This window comes from Haliotis asinina, chromosome 16, assembly GCF_037392515.1.
Source record: "Haliotis asinina isolate JCU_RB_2024 chromosome 16, JCU_Hal_asi_v2, whole genome shotgun sequence".
In the NCBI taxonomy this organism is placed as follows: Eukaryota; Metazoa; Mollusca; class Gastropoda; order Lepetellida; family Haliotidae; genus Haliotis; species Haliotis asinina.
The window spans coordinates 8,281,332-8,300,354 of NC_090295.1; the positions used below are offsets into that span (position 1 = coordinate 8,281,332).

General features: G+C 38.9%; 1 protein-coding gene across 2 annotated transcripts in view; it reads right to left on the minus strand.

Annotated features, from left to right (window-relative positions):
* Positions 1-6,531: 6,531 nt before the first annotated feature.
* Positions 6,532-19,023, minus strand: part of LOC137268760 (zinc finger protein castor homolog 1-like) — a 50,529-nt gene continuing 38,037 nt past the window's right edge. The window contains exons 3-11 of one of the 2 annotated variants that reach the window (XM_067803339.1): positions 18,597-18,722; positions 14,741-14,891; positions 13,582-13,834; positions 12,936-13,152; positions 12,202-12,339; positions 11,270-11,873; positions 10,699-10,821; positions 10,177-10,294; positions 6,532-9,955 (exon numbers count right to left, since the gene is read on the minus strand). In XM_067803339.1, the coding sequence (XP_067659440.1) occupies positions 7,640-9,955; positions 10,177-10,294; positions 10,699-10,821; positions 11,270-11,873; positions 12,202-12,339; positions 12,936-13,152; positions 13,582-13,834; positions 14,741-14,891; positions 18,597-18,722 (4,046 nt within the window). In that variant the 3' untranslated portion in view covers positions 6,532-7,639. The remainder of the gene's footprint in view (positions 9,956-10,176; positions 10,295-10,698; positions 10,822-11,269; positions 11,874-12,201; positions 12,340-12,935; positions 13,153-13,581; positions 13,835-14,740; positions 14,892-18,596; positions 18,723-19,023) is intronic. The other variant, XM_067803340.1, reaches the window with a different exon arrangement.

Sequence of the window (19,023 nt, forward strand, 5' to 3'; positions counted from 1 at the left end):
TCAAGATCCAGCCATACATGTTCCATCTTCACCACCAAATTAGATCTCCATGGAAACTCACCTATGTTACACTGCTAGTGTTTTGAGTTATCTCCCTTGTGTCATAAGGGCTTTCTATGCTCAAGATTGATTAGGCACATTTGAGCTTAAATCGTAATGCAAAATGCAACAAATGTTTGTCAAGTGAAAATATACTCATGAATGAGAGATATTTTGTGTCAAGGTAGTGTTGCAATAGAAATTACCAGAACAAAACTCTGCTGGCAACTGAATCTAATATATATATCATAGACAAACAACATCCTGGATAAACAAAGATGATCTATGTGTAGACAATTAACATTTGTTTAAGTATGATTTTTCTTTGTATTTAGAATTTATGACTGGTTACACAAATACGTGTGTGTTTTCAGTTTTGTAAGTGAGACATGGGTAATAGTTTAATATATTGTGTTAAGCAACAGATACTTCATGTATGTGAGAGGGCTTAGTTTACACTGCTTGAAGCAATATTCCAGCAACATCACAGCAGGGATCACCAGAAATAGGCTTCACACATTGTACCCATGTGGTGAATTGAACAGAGGTCTTCCGTGCGATGAGATGAACACTTCAACCACAATGCTACCCCTTCGCCCACATACACGAAGAACCTCAGAAAATGTTGTATGTATGAACCAGTTCAAGCAGTCACACAAACAATGGAAGTGAAACATTCTTCACAAAATTAAACCCTTCCTTTTTGACACAAAAAAGGACAAACACTGAGGTAGCTAATATGTTCTGTTTATTTAATACTCTCTGGTTGTCTCCAGTGGTGTAAAATCAAGTAGGCATTATATACAAGAGTGAAAACTGAATACAACTTATCTAACACAAAAACCTGTAGTGTTATATAGGAATGATGTATAAATGAGGAATCCTGGGTTGCTGTTTGCCATAAGTACATGCCACTGTCAATACTCATTAAATTGGATAAACCATTGTACGAATCAAATCATAAAATCATCATAAAGTAACATGTCTTCATAGTTCATCCTGAATCGGCCTATATTGTGAAGGGAGTCACAGGGAGTGCATTTGGTCCAATGTCCCTTTGAACAGTGCTGTTCTGTAAAAGGTTTCATGAAAAAAAAGCACATATATGGTGCCAAAAAACTTGAAACATAATGAGGATGAACCAGGATTTGAACCCATAATCACACTTCAGGCATGACAAGATGACTATGCTACCCATACCTTTGTATATTTTAAGTTTCAAAGTTCTAAAATAATTTCCCCCAGAATCTTTCAAATCAATACACCTTCAGTTTGTCTTTAATTCTGAAACATTATTAAAATGTATCCATAAAAAAATACATTGGTATTGTATTCTGAAATGTATTGTGCAAGACCTGTCAGTGTCTCTCATGATTTCATGCCATGTTCAAACAGTACAAGCGCTATTTATTGTGATAATGGTCTGTCACAACGACAATTACAAATCGATATCATCACACATCCGAATGTCAGTATGTATAACAGTTTAGTCCTTAAACGGAGATGATGAGTGATGAAACAGTTTAGATATGTTTGGATGGAACTCAGAAAACATATCAAAAAGTGATTTAGTCTCATAACCTACTGGAAATGTTCTTGTCTAATCTGAAAGTAATTGTTCTCCTACTGACACTGACACAGTCACTCCCAATAGCTCACCAGCGAAATGCCCCTGGTGCGAAACAACATACTGAGTTGGACCCAAAGCTGTGTTGCCATATAATTAGTGTGGCCAGACTCTGTGAGTACCCTGATTTTGTTCTCATTTAGAAACTTGAGGCATTTATGACATCAACCCACTTTGTGGCACAAGGGGGAAAACATTTTACAAAATGGACTTCAACTCAAGGCCCCTTTTAACAGTATCGACTTGAAAGCATGTTGTTACACATCTCAAATTCACAAGAAGTTCTAAAGGAATTCTGATAGAACTGTGAACAGTCATGATAATGAATGTCCTAAACTTAACGTTGGCCAGTTACAACAGGAACAATCGCAAAGTAATCTGGGTACAGTTTGACATTTCGCTTTGATTTCAGGGTACATTTTGATGGTGAACTCATCAAGGGTGACCACATGAGCCCAACTGACTTCATTGTCGATGATGTGTGCTGGCTCTTGTTCACACAATAACACATAATGTTAACTGACACTGAGACACATCTGAGCACACCAGTTGCAAAACATGAAGTACAGACAGTAAAAGTCCTAAAAAATTCATTACAAAATACTGTCTCCACATGCATGATAAAATGGTTAAATTTTCGTTGAAAGAATTCAACACACAACCATGACACAACCCATCTGGCTACAATTAGCAGTTGGAAACTAGTTTTGCCGACAATTTCACTAATGGTATTCGTTGCACTGGGTAAAAGCACTCGAGGCACCACGCATTCTAAATCTACAATTCAAGTAGCCAGAAAATGATGTAATTCTTATCTCAAGACTAGAAACATATAACTACATTCTGTAGAAGTCCAATCACTAGGAAAACGTCATAATAAAAAAATACACATTGGGAATGTTTTGCAAAGAATCTGTTGACATTATTCTCCCTGCCATTATGGAATCTTGCCAGGATTGTTACTCCACCAAACACCCCGAACAACTCAAACCCTAAACACACATTCTTGGAATATAATCTTACAGAAAATATTTGCATACAAACAGAAAAGATATTCATGATAATGGGAATTCTTTATAAGAATCTTCAAGAAGTTTAGTTTTCGATGAAGAAAACTACAAGAATTTTCAATAAATATTTTGAAAAACAAAATATTGGATAATAGACATGTAGCCATGTTATCAGAAAATAAAATATAATCTGAAGGCCCACAATTTGTGATCAAGCTGTGGACAGCTGCATGCAAACACCACTGTTGGCAGGACATATCACACAAGTAGGATGACTTTAAGACAATGCTGAATCCATGTGTAGTTCATATGTCATATATACAGATAACAAGAAAATGAAGAGCTCTGCAAACTACAGCACTAAATGATCTAAGTACATGTACGTGTATTTTGCAATAAGCAAACATGTGAAACTATTTCAGATTCAATTAAGAAAAGCCATTATTAAGTAAAAGCCATACGATTCTAAAAAACAACAAAAAAAAAACACACAAAAAAAAGCCAAAATAAAAACAAAATGTAAATTACTTTATATGGAAACAACAACCTATTTCAGTTCTACATAAAAATACAAGTTCTACAATAATTACTTAGAAAAACAAGAATATTATAATTTTTTTAAAATAAATACCTACTTCTCATTTCGACCAATTTTAGAGTGTCTTGTGAGTTCTCTGAAACTATCTGCATTTAGGGAGATACCAAAAAGAGGAATGTTTATTTAACATTAACACTACCAGACAACAAAGGTTTCTATGCTCCACATCAAGACTTTGCAATAAGCATATCCCTTGGGACAATCAAACAGTGACACATTGAAACTAGCTGTACATACAAAGTACTGAGAAAGCTATTAAGAAAACAAAATTTGGCACAAAAATTAAATTACATTTGCAGAAACTAGGGACAAAATATATATATTAGGCTAAAATTCCAGAGAAATTGTGACAAAAAAAATACAACAAAGAAAATGTTCATACAAATGTGCTGATGACCATAAATAACTTTGTTGATGTAAGTATGAAATAAATAAAAATAAATTACAGCTATTATGTTGGATAATTGTCGGACTTACTGACGTGGAATGTATCACTAAAAAATGTTAGTTCTTGGAATAGGGTTTCATGATTTCATCTATATCAGGCATAAATTTGTTACAACATTCAAAATAATCAACTTCATAGAGAACATTCTCCAAATAAATACACAACACCGTAGATATTATAAAATAGTTCAGTTGTTATTCCAATTCCTGGGACAAAAATAACTACCTTATGGCTGTTCTTTAAAAATTTGCTCTGTGAGTTTACATTTTTTTATGAACATACCTTAGATGTTATTTGATGAACAATATCAATCATATGTTAAATACATGTTTAATTAATCAGTAGTGACTCATTGAAAATACACCCACAATCCTCATGATCTTATAAGCACTGACAATGGCTATTTCCTCACAGATAAATGAGTCTAAATTATGCTCATTACAGATGGGTAGGAATGTTATTTAAAAATGGAATGAACTGGATTTATCAAACAAGAAAAAAACCCAATATCTATTCTTACTGACATAATCATGGTACATCTAGAAAATACGACCAACAAGGACTTGTTTAGATGAACATATGGACTTTGTTTTAAACTCTCTTGCAATATATACAGTTATATTGTGTGTGCATTAGTGATGCTGAAATGAAGGGTAAGATGCCATAAGTACATTGAACAAGACACACATTGAGGGGCTCAACACTCCAACTCACACTTGATTCAAGACATAAAATGACAAGCAAAGTCACGATACGATACACATCATATCGATACACATCGTACGCACCAACCATATTCAGGTCATATCATGTGAGAAATTCCTGGCTATAAGTTGTTCAGTGCAGTTTTGATAGAGAAGCAAACTGTAGAAACTATCACATCAGCTAAATGTAGTAGTGACATTGAAACACTACTAATAACAGTTTTTGAAAACAACAGACACAAAAACTTGAGGGTCATTGAAAGAGTAGCATGTAATTTATTTCAGCATTGTCATTTTTGATAAAGAGCAAAATCATCTTGTATTATTGTCACATGAAAACTTGAAGCATTATCTCTACCTGATTCAGCTTCAACTAACATACTGTTTATTCAAAGTTCCAAACTTCTAATTTCATGCAGAATCAAAAGCTGGTATTTGAGATGAAACTGTATCTAATGCTTTTAGTACTTCATTCCAAATAATATGGGCAAATCTGAACTCAAAATGAAGTATCTACAAAATAATGAAATTTCCCTGTATTTGAACAATACACAGTATGATGAAGGGCCACAAAATAACATATATCATGCTAAAGGTGTGTTTCAGGTTTACAAACGACTCTCTGCGACATGAAATGATCTTGATAGTTCAAAGTGAGAATATTCTAGGTAAAGTTTATATGGTGTCACTATGGATAAAATCCTATTGTGGTAAGTGTGCAATTATTCAGCATTAACTTGCCTTAAAATTATTGAAACTTTAAGGCAGTCACAGCAGTAACACCACACAACAGGGCCAATCAATAGTCACACTGCCTCTCAAAGTATATCCAGATAGAGCAAATCAATCAGCTTCACTGCGCACTGGTCAACCCAAAACTAGTTTTTTTTTCTTCAAAATTTTCAAAACATTCTGAAAAGCATGTATCTTCATTGCTACGTTTACTACCTGGCACAAATCAACTAGAAACTGGGTCCTGATCCACAATGCGTTCATAGCACTGCGACATTCACAAGCTTATGATAAACTATAGAGTTATGGCAGGTCATAACATTACAAAATCTTTATGGATCGGCTCCCAGGGTCTATAGTATTACAACCTGGTTCTGCAGCATTACAACCAGATAGTTTGTCAAAGTCTTACAAATGTTGCAGTGCTATAAACACTTGGCCCTGGGTCCCTTTGCACAAGATGATCTGGGGCCCGTTCCATAACCTAATGATCATGGTTACGTCTCATCAATGTTAAAGCATGGGAGTTATGATTACCTCAGTGCTATGCTTTGTGAAAAAGAGCCCTGAGAGTTAAAATAGTTGTAAGTCTATGTTAAAGCGTGTCAGTTACTATCACCTTAGTGCTAAGATTGACCTGTGGATCGTAGCTCTGGGCTTTAAGCTACTGTTTAACACACACATCCTCTGTGTATCAAGAAAATGGACGAGGAGCCCCGTAAGACGGATTTGTGATTAAGACCATGATGGTGAACTATTCAGCTAAAATGGTTGCATAGACAGGGAGGGGCAATCTGAGTGCTGCACGGGACTTGCAGTGACTGTAGCGGTGATTTCAGATAGCTTGTCGCTGACTTCACTAAAATAATGGTTTTATGATCACAGTTTCAACAGTCTTCTGTATAGATTAAATACAATATAAACAGTCTCTGCATGGTGCTGTCCTCTCTATACAATTATACAGCCACGTAGGTACATCTAAATAATAACTCCTGTAGATAAGTTAATGACTACAATGTAAACGTTCTGAAATATAACTCACTGACTATACACAAATATCTCGATACAAACTTCAGGATTACAAGAGTACAATGACTACGTACATGACTTGGTAGGTACTGAGACAATAACGGAATTCTGACGTTAAGTAAACTGCTTTTGTATGACTCTGGGACATCGTGTGATCTGGTCACATGACTTGGTCGGGTGACCAAGTCATGTGACATATTGCTTGATCTGGCCTCCACACATACTGATGTACAGTTTTGGAGGAACACAAAACTATCATGGCTTAAAAGATGTAACTCTTGGGACATGGAGTCACTTCATTTTGTACAAATACAGCACACAGCTTTTGTGTTTAATACATTCAAAGAATGATTCATTTTATTGCTCAGAGTATTAAATATGCAAACACTAGCAGAAAATCAGCAGTTTACAAAGCATAGTATTAACATTTGGATAAATCTGTAGTAAATCTTGAATTATCCAAAGATATCAGAGAATATATATTGATTTGAATATATCACAGAAACCAAGCTCTGAAATCATAAGTCTAATGGCCTCAAAAAATTGAAGACATTCGTACCACTGGCCATTATTGCAGTGTAAGTAGCAGTAAGTAGTAGTAAGTCAACATGTCTGATTGTTAGTCAACCAATAATATGTCAGCATTTTCTTTTCAACAAGTGATTGACAGGCCAACTGCCAATGGAAACTCCTGCAGCCATCACTGCAGCAGTATTTGCATGGTATCAGCAGTATTTTCTTGATGTATCACATGTACAATGATTTCAACATTACATCAATAATCCTATAAATATTAAGATATATAATGAACAGGAGAGAGTATAAGCCATTTGTTTCAGCAGTACAGAAAATGTTTCTTAGATATAGCCTATGTATGTGTGGAGGCAAGACTATTTGCTTCCCTGTTGGAGTGGCCGGCTAGACCGGAAATACTGGTCACATTACATATATAACTATACACATACATGGGGGTACAAAATAGCAAACTATTGTACATATATGGATAATTATAGTCACACTGAGAATCTCTTTCTGTGTGACTTCATGAAAGAAACTTAACAAAACAAGAAACATGAACAACTGTATCTGCTGCCCTGGAAATTACGATTCCTTGATGGTTGCCACGGAAGCAGATCCCATGAAACGGTTGCCATGGAAACAGATCCACGAAAAGGTTGTTCTTCAGCAGAGTAGGACGTCATTGTTTGTAAACAGATGCAGCAGTTGTGATCAAAGTCAAAACAAATCAACAATAAACTTAACAAGGGAATGTGAATAGTTCATGGGTATTATCAGCAGTGATGGTGTTGCCAAAAATATACGTCAGCTCTTCTGCATCAGCGGTGCATATTCTACTGTCAGCAGCGCCGCAAAGACAAAGTAACATTGTATCAATGGTCCCCATGTAATAACAATGCTGTGTAAAGTGTAACATTGTTCATCACAATCTCTTCAGTTGAGCTCTTCCTGAGGATGTTTCACCTTGTGGGCTGCCATCTGCGCTGGTCCGAGGACAGCATGGTGACACGACGGGAATGTGCAGTGGTAGTGAGTCTGCTTTTTGTAGTAGGAGCACATGGTATTCCTGCAGTCCTCACTGCCAGTGAACTTCTTAAAGCCATTGGAAGCAATACTGTCCATCTTGCTATGATATTTACGGTGAGCTTGAACTTTGCTGGAATCAGCACAAGCGAATGGGCACTTCAGGCAGTGAAAGTGTGATGACTTTATAGATAGTTCGCAACCCTCGCTTCCGCATGGTACAGTCGAGCGAAAGTGGTAGAACTCTCCACCCATTATGTTATCAAGTCTTTCATGACGTAGCACATGCTGGATGAAGCGTGTTCTGTCACTGAAACCATACCCACAGTCCTCCCTCACACAGTGATAATGTGTGGAGCTCTGGCGGTAGGTGCAGGAGGGGTATCCACAATCATCACCAGAGCGATGTTTGGTGAACCCCTCCGGGATGACGATTTGTTCCTTTGTGCTCTGGGGGCTTGACAATTTCCTCTGTTTGGCCATCACCATATCACTGTCGATGAAATCTTCATGTCTTGTAGCTATTCGTTTTCGTCCTGAACGACGTGACATGGACAGATTAAGCCCTACCTCCGATTCCTCATCATCATCATTACCAGCATCTGACCCTCGCCCTTCATCAACCACCAGAGGTCCATCTTCATAGTTGTCATAACTGTAGCTGTAAGAGTCGCTTCCATTTGTAGCATCTTCTACCAGAGCCCCATCCATACTGTTACCATTTACGTCCTCATCATCTTCCTCCTCCTCCAGTTCCTCGCTGCTGTTGTCTGATCCAAGAGTCTGTCTGCTTTGCAGCATGTTAGCAAAGGCTTCTGGGTTGAGGTTGAGAGATGATGATGCTGACAGTTCATAGTTGCCATCTTGCTGCTCATCCTCATCGGCATTCTCCTCCTCCTCCTCCTCTTCTCCCTCCTCATCCACTTCCTCCTCAGTGGGCTGTGCAGTGCTGGAGAGGTCCAGACCCTTCATTGGATCAGGTTTGGGCATAAGGTGAACATGTTTGCCTGCTCTCCCTCCAGACTCAGATCTCCGGAATCTAAGTCCATGTTTACCCATATGACAGCGCAACCTGGCTGGGTCAGAAAAGGCTTGGTTACACTCCAGACAGTGATAATGATCCTTCTTCTTTAGCTTGCAGAATGGCCGTCCACAGTTTGAGTTTAGAGCATAATGCATCTTGCTTCTCATCTGACCCCAGTTTGGTTGGGGAGGGGTGAGCCCTTTTTGTTGTAGCAGCACAGTGAGGGGCATGGCGCTGGCCATGGGAAGCTGCAACTGTCCTGCCATGAATAAAGTCGACATGTTATTGGGCAGGCCAGGGATGGTTGATGGTAGAGGTTGTGCCACCATGGACTGAGTGCTGAGAGTACTGGCCATAGCAGACAGGGACTGGGTTGTGAGATTGCTAGCCATGGTCAGGGACATTGGTTGGTTGAAGACTGAGCCAGGGACTGTACTGCGTACATCATTCAGGGGAGACATTGGGTAGAAGGTACCAGCTGCCTTCACAACATTCTTGTTCTTTGGATCCAGTTGTAATCCTGGCATTGCAGGGACGATGGGTATGAAATTGGAGACTTCCTTCTTAGCTGAAGCTGGTACTGGAGCAATTTTGGGAACAGGCGGCATCTTGTGTTTTCTGTCATGCTGTACCATTGTGCTGTGACGGACAAACGAATAATCACATTTGGGCTTCAAGCAATGGAAATGTCGATTAGCGCGGTTGTTGTGACAGTGAGGACGTCTGCAATCAATATTTCGGTCGAAGAACTCAAAGCCTTCTAAGATGTTGACAAAGTTATGAAAGTCCTTAGCGTGAAGGTTGAGGACATCCATCCTATCAGTGGCATGATGACATCGAGGTCGAGCACAGTGGAAATGGTCCTTCATGTAATACATGCACTGCGTGTCTGGACAAGGCTCATCTGCAGTGAAGTGCTTGAATCCATTAATGACCTCAGCTGCTGGGTCAAACTTCCCCTCTGAGTACAGTTTCACTGATTCCTGAATCACTGATTCTGGCAGTTCCACTTTTGGAACATTTGGAATTTCAGTCCTGGGATACTTGGGGGGGCGACCACGTCTTCGCTTTGAGAATTCGTCATCCTTTGAATTTCCAAACTTGCCTTTTCCACCTGATGCCTTGGCATACTCATGGATGCGGTAATGTTCAAGTCGGGCAAATGCTGGTCCGGTGTGGGGAACAGCGTGAGAACAGCCAGTCTGAAAACAGAGCGAGTATTGTAAATATGCTTTTTCTTTCATTTCAGTGTTGTGCCATACCTTCTACCTCCAATATAGACTCACATGTGTTTAATGGATAGGAAACATAAAGTACATGTTCTTTTGTTTAGCTTCAGGTTCCAACTGGAAATGTTGTTATGAACCCAATAACCAAGCTTCATTACTTTTCACTTCAATACTGACATGCTGTATGTACGTACCCAGTTGCAGTGGTAGTGCTTCTGTTTGAGGTTGAACTGGCAGCTCTCCGGACACGCCTGCAGCTCTTCGTACATCAGATACACCAGAGGTGTGATACGGTCTTGGATTTCATGGAACCTAAAACACAGAAAACAAACTTCAGCACATTTGATGGGTAATAACTGATAAGACAAGCTTCATCAGAGACAACTGTCATGAAAAGAGATATTGGGATGTAACTGAGTCCCAATTGATGCCATGCCCTTTGTGGAAATGAGTGATTGCTACTTCACCATCCTTTTGTTTTCTGTTTTCTTATGAATAAGTAGCAAACTGAGATTAAACCCACTTATTCAAGTTATGTCTACGCAGCATATTAGGAAAGCAATCAAGGTTACTTTCCATTTTGGCTTCACCAATAAGACCTGTTATATCTGGTGGCTTTTTAAATAGAGGAAGCAGTCACACCATAGGAATACAACTGATGAATACAGTTAAACAACCAAGGTGCTCCATCAGGCTGACCAAACCAAGGTACTCACTTGGCATGTTCTCGCACCCCATCTTTGGATCGGAAAAGGACTTGACAACCATCCACCCTGCAGTGGTAGTGGTCCTTGTACAGATACTGACATCGGGAGTTGCAGGGGTCGTTTGCCGTGTACCTGACATACAGAACACATCAATGTTATAGGAAGTCACCCTTGACTGACAGTTTTCCATTTTTGTCCAGACATATGGCAGGCATTGACATAGTGCACTTCACACATCATATCCATTTAGGTTATCTAAACCAAGACTTAAGCACATATTACTTACTTGGCTACCCAAAGCATCCCAACTTGTCTGAAGTTAATTTGTTAAATACCCATCCACATCATTGCTGACCATCACCAACACTTTTTGGCCTGAGAACTAGATGTTTTCATTTTTCAGTTTAATGTTCATATAAGCTGATTTCTTTCACCTACCATTCAAAGCACTTTAGTAAAATGATACCTGAATGAAGGAACTCAAATAAAACAATCCATTTGAGATCTGAGAAGAAAATGAATGCAGTGTACAGAACAAAATGAAGGTAAAGGAGGATCTTGTGGTAAAAGTCAAACCTACCTGATAAGATACGCCTTCCAGGACTCATCTTTCTCTCTCTTCTCTGTAGATGGCCGTACCATTTCAACACCGTGGGATGGTGTGTTCTCTCCAGATGATGGGGGATTGGAGTTATCCTTCTGGGGACTAATGGCAGATGGGACTGGCAAGGTCAGAGAATCATTCAGCTTCTCCTCAGAAACAACAGAGGCATGATTCAACAGACCTGAACTCTGGTCCATGGGCTCAGTTGGTTCAAGCTTGACCTTGACCTTCTTCTCTATGATTGGTGGAGACATGCCGTTACTGTTCCCACTGTCTGACCTTTTCCCTTTGGGTGATTCCATTTCTGTCTTGATCTTAACAGGCAAGGACATTGAGGGCACTGCTTGAGGAGTCAGGTTTGTCCCAACTGGTATGGGCACCTGTGCAAGAAGCTGCCCGGCTCCAGACAGAGCAGGGACCCCTTGTAGGGAGCCCATTACCGGTTGAGTAGGGCGAGTCTGTGAGGGTGCTGCCTTCTGGACCTGCCGATAGGTTCGGTAGGCATTCTCAAAGTCTCGACGTTCATGCTTACGCTTGTGCGAATACAGCTGAGCAGTTGAGTGTAGCACGTAGTTGCAACCTGTAAGTCAAGCCAAAAAGTAAGCATGTGCCACAGCAGGTAAACATGCAGACAGCAAATCAATATCCACTTACCAGTCTGAATTTAAGGTTTATTAATAAAATTAAAATACAAAATAAAAATTATAATGAAGTTAAAACATGTTTGTGGTGGAATATAGTTTTAAGCAAAAGTGAAGCAATAATGCAACTCAAAAAATTACTATTACTATTACCATTATTAAAGCCATAGAAACATTAGACACTGGTGACATGTTCTGTCCTACAGGAGAGTTTACAAGATCATAGCTATTAGCCTTCTGCTAAATGAGAAAGCAAACCAGACTTACCTGGTCTGATGCAGTGAATATGGTTGCTGATTTTGGAAAACCTGCAGGCCTTGTAGGAACAGTGCTCATACTTCATGAATTTCTTGAATCCATCCCGCCCCAGGATCTCATCCTTCTGATGGTAGCTCTTGTGCTTCTCTGTAACACAGGCACACACAACCATGAGCTGACTTCACTCACACAATGTATCCATCCTCCATAATCAGGTGGATGTAATCACAATCCTAATCAGTGTTCACTAACGGTGTTCCAAAGTAACAGGACACTGGGTCCTGTCAGTTTCAGATGTCTGTCTGACCCAATCAAAATTCACAGGACACATCAAATAAAATGAAACACAAATCTGAAAATTTGTCAGAGAGTCAGGCGCTGTTTGGGAACACTGCCTAATGCTGTAAACCAAGGGCATCACAGCATTCTCTTGAGTATGATTCAATATGACAATTCTAAAAATAGTCATCCAGTCAAATCAACCCTGTGAGGACACATTTGTTGTGTTAGAAAGGGTAATATGTAAATGGCTACAAGGTATTTACTGAAACAGAATGGCAACACCCAAAGACATCGTAATCACAGATAATTGTCATGTGAATCTTCTGTAATTGATAGCAAATATTTCAAAAAAATAATGAGGCACCACGTTTGGCTCTTACAGTGTATAAAAAACTGCTTCAGGTGGTGGTTGATTTGACCATATAGTGGAAGGAGAATAAGGGGAGTTAACTCTGTCATACCCATGTCAGCTTTGTTCTTGAAAGTAAATTTGCAGCCTGTTCGTCGACAATGGAAATGTGTTGTGCGCTGACCATAGAATTGACACGAGGGTGTCCCACAATCCTCTGTGGCCCGGAACCGTTGGAAACCTTCCATGATGATGGCAGAATCCTTGCGATGGTAGTTTGCATGCATCTGCACATCTGATGTGCTGATGTAAACCTTGTCACAGCCAGGCTGAAGGAAATAATACCGTCTTATAGAACTGGAGATCAAACACGGGGGCCCCTTTCACAAAATTCGTAAGCCTAAGATCTCATAAGTTTTCTTGTAGCCATTGTACCTCCTATACTGTAACACAGGAGCTATGGATGCTACAAGACACGTTACGAGATATTAGGCTTACGAGAGTTTTGTGAAACAGGGCCCATTTCACTTATTTTCATAGTGGAAGTTTTAAAGTTAATGTCAAATTTTCTAACACTCAAACCCAGTGCCACCAAAATGACTCTTGCATCTGAATTTGAAGAACAAACAATTATTTCATATTACTGTAACAGGTCTTTCCATAACAATTACAACAGTAACTTAAACTAAACATGGGGTGATTTGAACTTCTTTTCAGTGACAGGTTTCAACTGTCGTGATGATCAACAAAAGTCTAACCTGCAGACAGTGGTAGTGGGTCTGGCGTCCATTGTGCGTACACGTCCCAAACTTCTGGCTGCAGTCATCCATGGGGCTGAACCGGAGGAAGCCATGTTGGAGGGAATCATCTCGCTTCTTGTGCCATTTGAAGTGACGGACCATCTCTTCCTTCTTGACAAACACCTTGAAGCTGCAGTCCATGCAGTGGTAGTGTTCCCTGTAGCCCAAGTCCTTGCAGTGTGTGCCGCCACAGTCCTCACCATTGTGAAATCTGAAGCAAGCAGACAAGACTACGTGAACCAGTCCTAAACTTCTACCACTCTACCACTCAGGGTGACCAGTAATTCTACCCCTCACCTTAAAAGAAATAGAAGCTGATGATGCTTTCAAAACTGCCCTCAAAACTCATCTTTTCCACAGACATTGTCTACAATCTTTCCTGTTACAGTGCCATTGAATAATATCGTTTTGAGCTCATACTTATGACAACCTTCTACCAAACTGACTTTTCAAATATTTGTGCATGCTTTGAGCATGCCCCTTTGTGGTATGGAGTATTGTGCAGTATAAACACAATCATTATTATTATTATTATTATTATTATTATTATTATTAAATAGCAATAATAAAGTTATTATTATCATTAACTTTCTAAGTACAACATATCTCTCAAGCTTCCTCCTCCCTCACCCATCTGGACAGATATAACCCCATGAATTGCTGTTAAATCTATGTTTAGGTTACAGTATTATGCTGAAATACCAGCACATGAAAGAAAGGACCAAAACATGATATAACAACAAAATTTAAATTAAACTTTCATCCCCTCTTGCTTCACTACCAAACACCTTCACATAATTTTATGGCCAGCATGTACCTACTATGGGGCACAGTGGGCATGTTTGCTGAAGCTAGTGATCCAATGAGCTTGAGGAGGATCAAGCGCACCTGTGATTGGAAGTGAAAACCTTGGAGTCAACTGTGCAGACTCTTTCCATGTTGTCACAGCCATTTGTGTCCAGTTCAGAAAACTGTGCACTTAAAAGAACCCAAAAATCTGTTGGTATATGACCAGATGGAGGCCATACGAATATGTGCAAACACGTAGTTGTGGTACTGCAATGTGCAGTACACTGAGAAATAATGACAAACAACAAGAAACCGAATGGCAGCGTACCGTTTGAGATACTTGGTGTAATCAGGGTTGAAAGTTTTCCCTGAGGCGGAGGAGCTGGTGTGAGACAGTTTGTGCCCAGCTGGAGTCAGACGGAACTTGGAGAACTCCCCACCAACGTTCAACTTACTAGATGATGGACTTGACTTCAAACCTGAAACAGATTTGTCACACATTAACATGGGATGGTGGTGAATAACATGCAATGGTGGTGAATAACATGCAATGGTGGTGAATAACATGCAATGGTGGTGAATAGTATGCGGTGGGGGTGAACAACATGGGATGATGGTGAATAACATGCAATAATAATTATCCTATCAACAGTAATTATTTATATAACATAGATTAATTTCAGGATCAATAATCCTTTGGCTGTTTTCAATAAACCTGTGATTTGGCTTCAAATTCCTTTGCCATTTTTGATAGGTGCTAATTTTGATTAGTGATAACTTTCTTGCCATTGATCTGAAAATTCTTTCTTTACAAACTACTTTTTTTACACTAAAACTTGACATGGGGTAGGAATAAAATAGATTGCCCAAATCATGTGTACCTACTGACGGCGTGTAAACCCTCAATAAAGAGTGACAGATTACTCATATAGCTATAAGCAAGAAATACGAGTAATGAACAAGCTTATAGTTTAATGATCATTTCATAAGAAACTGGTTAACTCATGACTATACATGTCATGCATTGGTTACCCCGACTACACTGAAGGCTTTGACCTGATACATACTGAAAGACGATCTATTCCCATATACTTGATATATAATCTCCTAGACAACCAACAGGCACGCTGGCCCCCTTTCAGAGTCCGGCAATAGCAGTCTCATAAAACTGACTTGCATAAAGCTCACATTTACTGACGAAAACTTAATTTCAATTGAACAATTCTCACGTTGCTTTGCGTAAATACTGAAATTTGCATAGAACACAATGCAGTATAAAGCATTTGAAAATGTTCGGGAGAATGCTGAGTTGGGAAATGTGAGAAGCATGTCATCGTTGAGAGTGACTTTGAGAGAAATATTGAGGGAGTCATTATATACAGCTGGCTATTAGCCTACTTTGGTACATATTCGTACATCTTATCATGGCCATGAATATCCCCTGTCCCTGCTTGTTGGGTATCAAAAACACGGTCATTGCCTGTGCACCATTTGGAAAGAAACAAAGTCATATTAAGCTAGTTTAATCAAGGAACTACTGCAAGTTAAGCATTATATTACATACATATATAACATTTTAGAAATTATTATCATTGTTCAAGATTTTGAATATAGTTACGGGGTCCTTAGCTCGTTAAAAAAAAGTCTAAAAAGAATTCACCTACACCTACAGAATACTACAGAACTAACAACTTGTAACAATGAAATTAAGCAACAGAGAGTACTTCAGAAGTCAGCGGTTAAGGACTTGACATATTTATTTTTCAGTGTAATCATAAAGTGGTATTGATTAATGTTTATGCGTAAACAGGAAAATGCCAACATTTTGTAACTTTCATACAATTATGAATTACATAATCAATAAAGTTAGATTATAAATGGCAACAGCTGATCACCCGATACAGAAACTAAGTCTTGCACTCTCAATCACAATTTGAAATTTTGAACACTTCACACTAAGATACCTAAAGCTCTCCATTCAAATTTACATCATGAAAACTAACTTCAATGTTCCAAATATAGCAGGCACATATTGTGTGATATAAATGTCAAATAGGAATGTGGGAAATATAGGTTGAAAGGAACAATAATCGTTTAACATCCTCCAAATTTTTCACGAAATGTGAATGACTGGACTTGAGTTTAATTGGTGGCACTAACCCAGTGAACTGTCGGAGTTGGGGGGGGAGGGAGAGAGGGAGGTACTTGAACCACTCGCACACCACTTGATGCTGAGGACCTTACACACACACACAGCATGCTGCAATGCATGTGCATTGTGCGAGACATGGGCCACAAGATGCTTATCATGGATCTAGTTGAACAGCTCTGTGTCTTATTGTCTAGGTTGCATCAATGACGTAGAATCACATCATCATGGGGGTCAGAAAACACTTATTCATCGTTCAAACTTAGGACATTATATACTTTTTATGTGTTCTAATCTCCATCCTGAACCAGCAAGAAAGCAGACGAGCAGAATAAATATTTTGAGAATACGAAAAGGACAGTTTTTCACTACCTATGTAAGTTCTTAAAATTTAGAACACATGGCAACAGGGTTGAACTTAATTAATGAAGTACATGTAGATCATTATTAAGCCCAGACCAATTTTATTTCTTGCTTTAGGGATCCATCTGCCGTATTTTTTCAAGAATATGAAAAAAACCCAGTAATTTCCCCACTCAGAAAATAAAATCCTAATGTTTTTATTGGCTACAAATGTAAACTCACAAGAAAATACTTGTTAGGTTGTTTTTTTACCCATATTCACTCAATAAATTGCCAAAAGAAGGAATATTACTCTGATTGGAAATTTTATTTTTATTTTGTTTCCTGGATGTCTTTAGGTTTTCAGAGGACAAAAAAAAATGGAAAACGAGAAATTGGTCTGTCCTAATATAGCTTACTGTACAGCTTTAAAGAACTCAAGCTCATCCATGTTTTACGAGTGCAATGGTAAGAATTTTGCTAAATTAGATCAAGGCATAAATTTCAATAGTTCTTGAAAATTGCAGCAAAAAACATTGTACTATTGCATGTTTGAATGAAAAATTAGGCACGGCGGCACAGGAAACAAAAAAATATCGAGACAGCCTAACGGGGAAACTGAAGTACTTGAGGTATGTCCCATAGTATTTGAGATTTAGACCGCCTAAATCTTTACTTTGAACTTTTTAACTTAAGGGCAATGAAAAGGACTCTCCTGCTCATGCTTTCTCACTGTGTATATATACAGAGGAAAATGATCTATGCCAGTTTTCCAGTATGTTCCAGACTGTCTAATTTGTGGCACTGACGTACAATTACAGGTTTTGAATTTACCATACATCTGCAGGTCCAAGGCTTATCTTCTAGTCCATGTCTAAGATATCATATACAGTATTTCAAGTATTGCATAAATTATTTTGACATTCCATAGTGAAATATTCCATTTATTGGAAATATGCCTCAGGTGTGAGATTCCACTACAGCTTAAATCTAACTTGGATCTGTGTAGAGCGTTCACATTGCAAATTATTCTATCTGTCTCATAATGGTTTTGACTTTCCATCAAGGTACGTGAGTATTGTTCTATGGTGTTTTTAGCAATATTCCAGCACTACCACGGCAGGGGATACCAGAAATGGGCTTCACACATTATGGCCTTGTGAGGAATAGAACCTGAGCTTTTTGCGTGATGAGCAACCACTTAACCACTCAACTACCCCACTGTCCCTTAACTTCATCAAAGCATGAGAGATTATCCAGTATGCTACAAGGAAATACTGATTATCTGTTCCAGCTGGAAGAATGGTGTTAATCCCAACCTTTCAGCAAGGGAGCACAAATTTCAAAAGGACAGACAATCTGTGATTCCTTGATGCTTGTTGTTATTCAATATATATTACTAAATGACATTTTGATGGAGAGACTGAAATAAAGTCAACATTCCAGAGAAACTGCAGGCAGCCAATTGTCCAGATGAAGTTATATAATTGATTTCAGAAGTCATATCATGGTTTTCGCGCACATGCACAAGTAGTTGTCACATGTTCATTCCAGCCTGACATTCTAAAAATGCAAATGACATATGTTGAAAAGACATGTCTTAATAATCTATGCAAAGCCAAAAGAGTGTTGCTGTGATAAATGCAAGGCAAAGCATCAAGAGTGAAACACTAAGCCAAGGGAAGCAACTCACCTGCATGGTGTTGGGTGGCAGATGAGGAAGACTGGGACAGTGGAGGGCTGAGTTTGATGCTGGGTGTGATGGGTTTGAAGATGGTAGCAGGGTTGGAAGAGGGGGATGGCGTGCTATGTGGGTGACCTGAGAGACAGAGAAGATGCAAAAGCTAATTACACAGAAAACATTCCATTAACAAACATAGAAGAAACTTGTGAAAACATTGCAGATCAACATGAATTTTGTGTTCGCTGCAGAAAAGTACAGTCAACAATATTTATGGCCTCTTTTAAGTCATAGGTCTGTTCCAGACAAACAGTGGTTGATATAATGAAAACCTCATACAATGGCTCGAATGTTCCAGTGAAGGCAACAAGCCTGACAACCTCATTCAATTGCCATATTCAAGGGGTACAAATTTGTATGAATGGCAACGTTTTAGGAG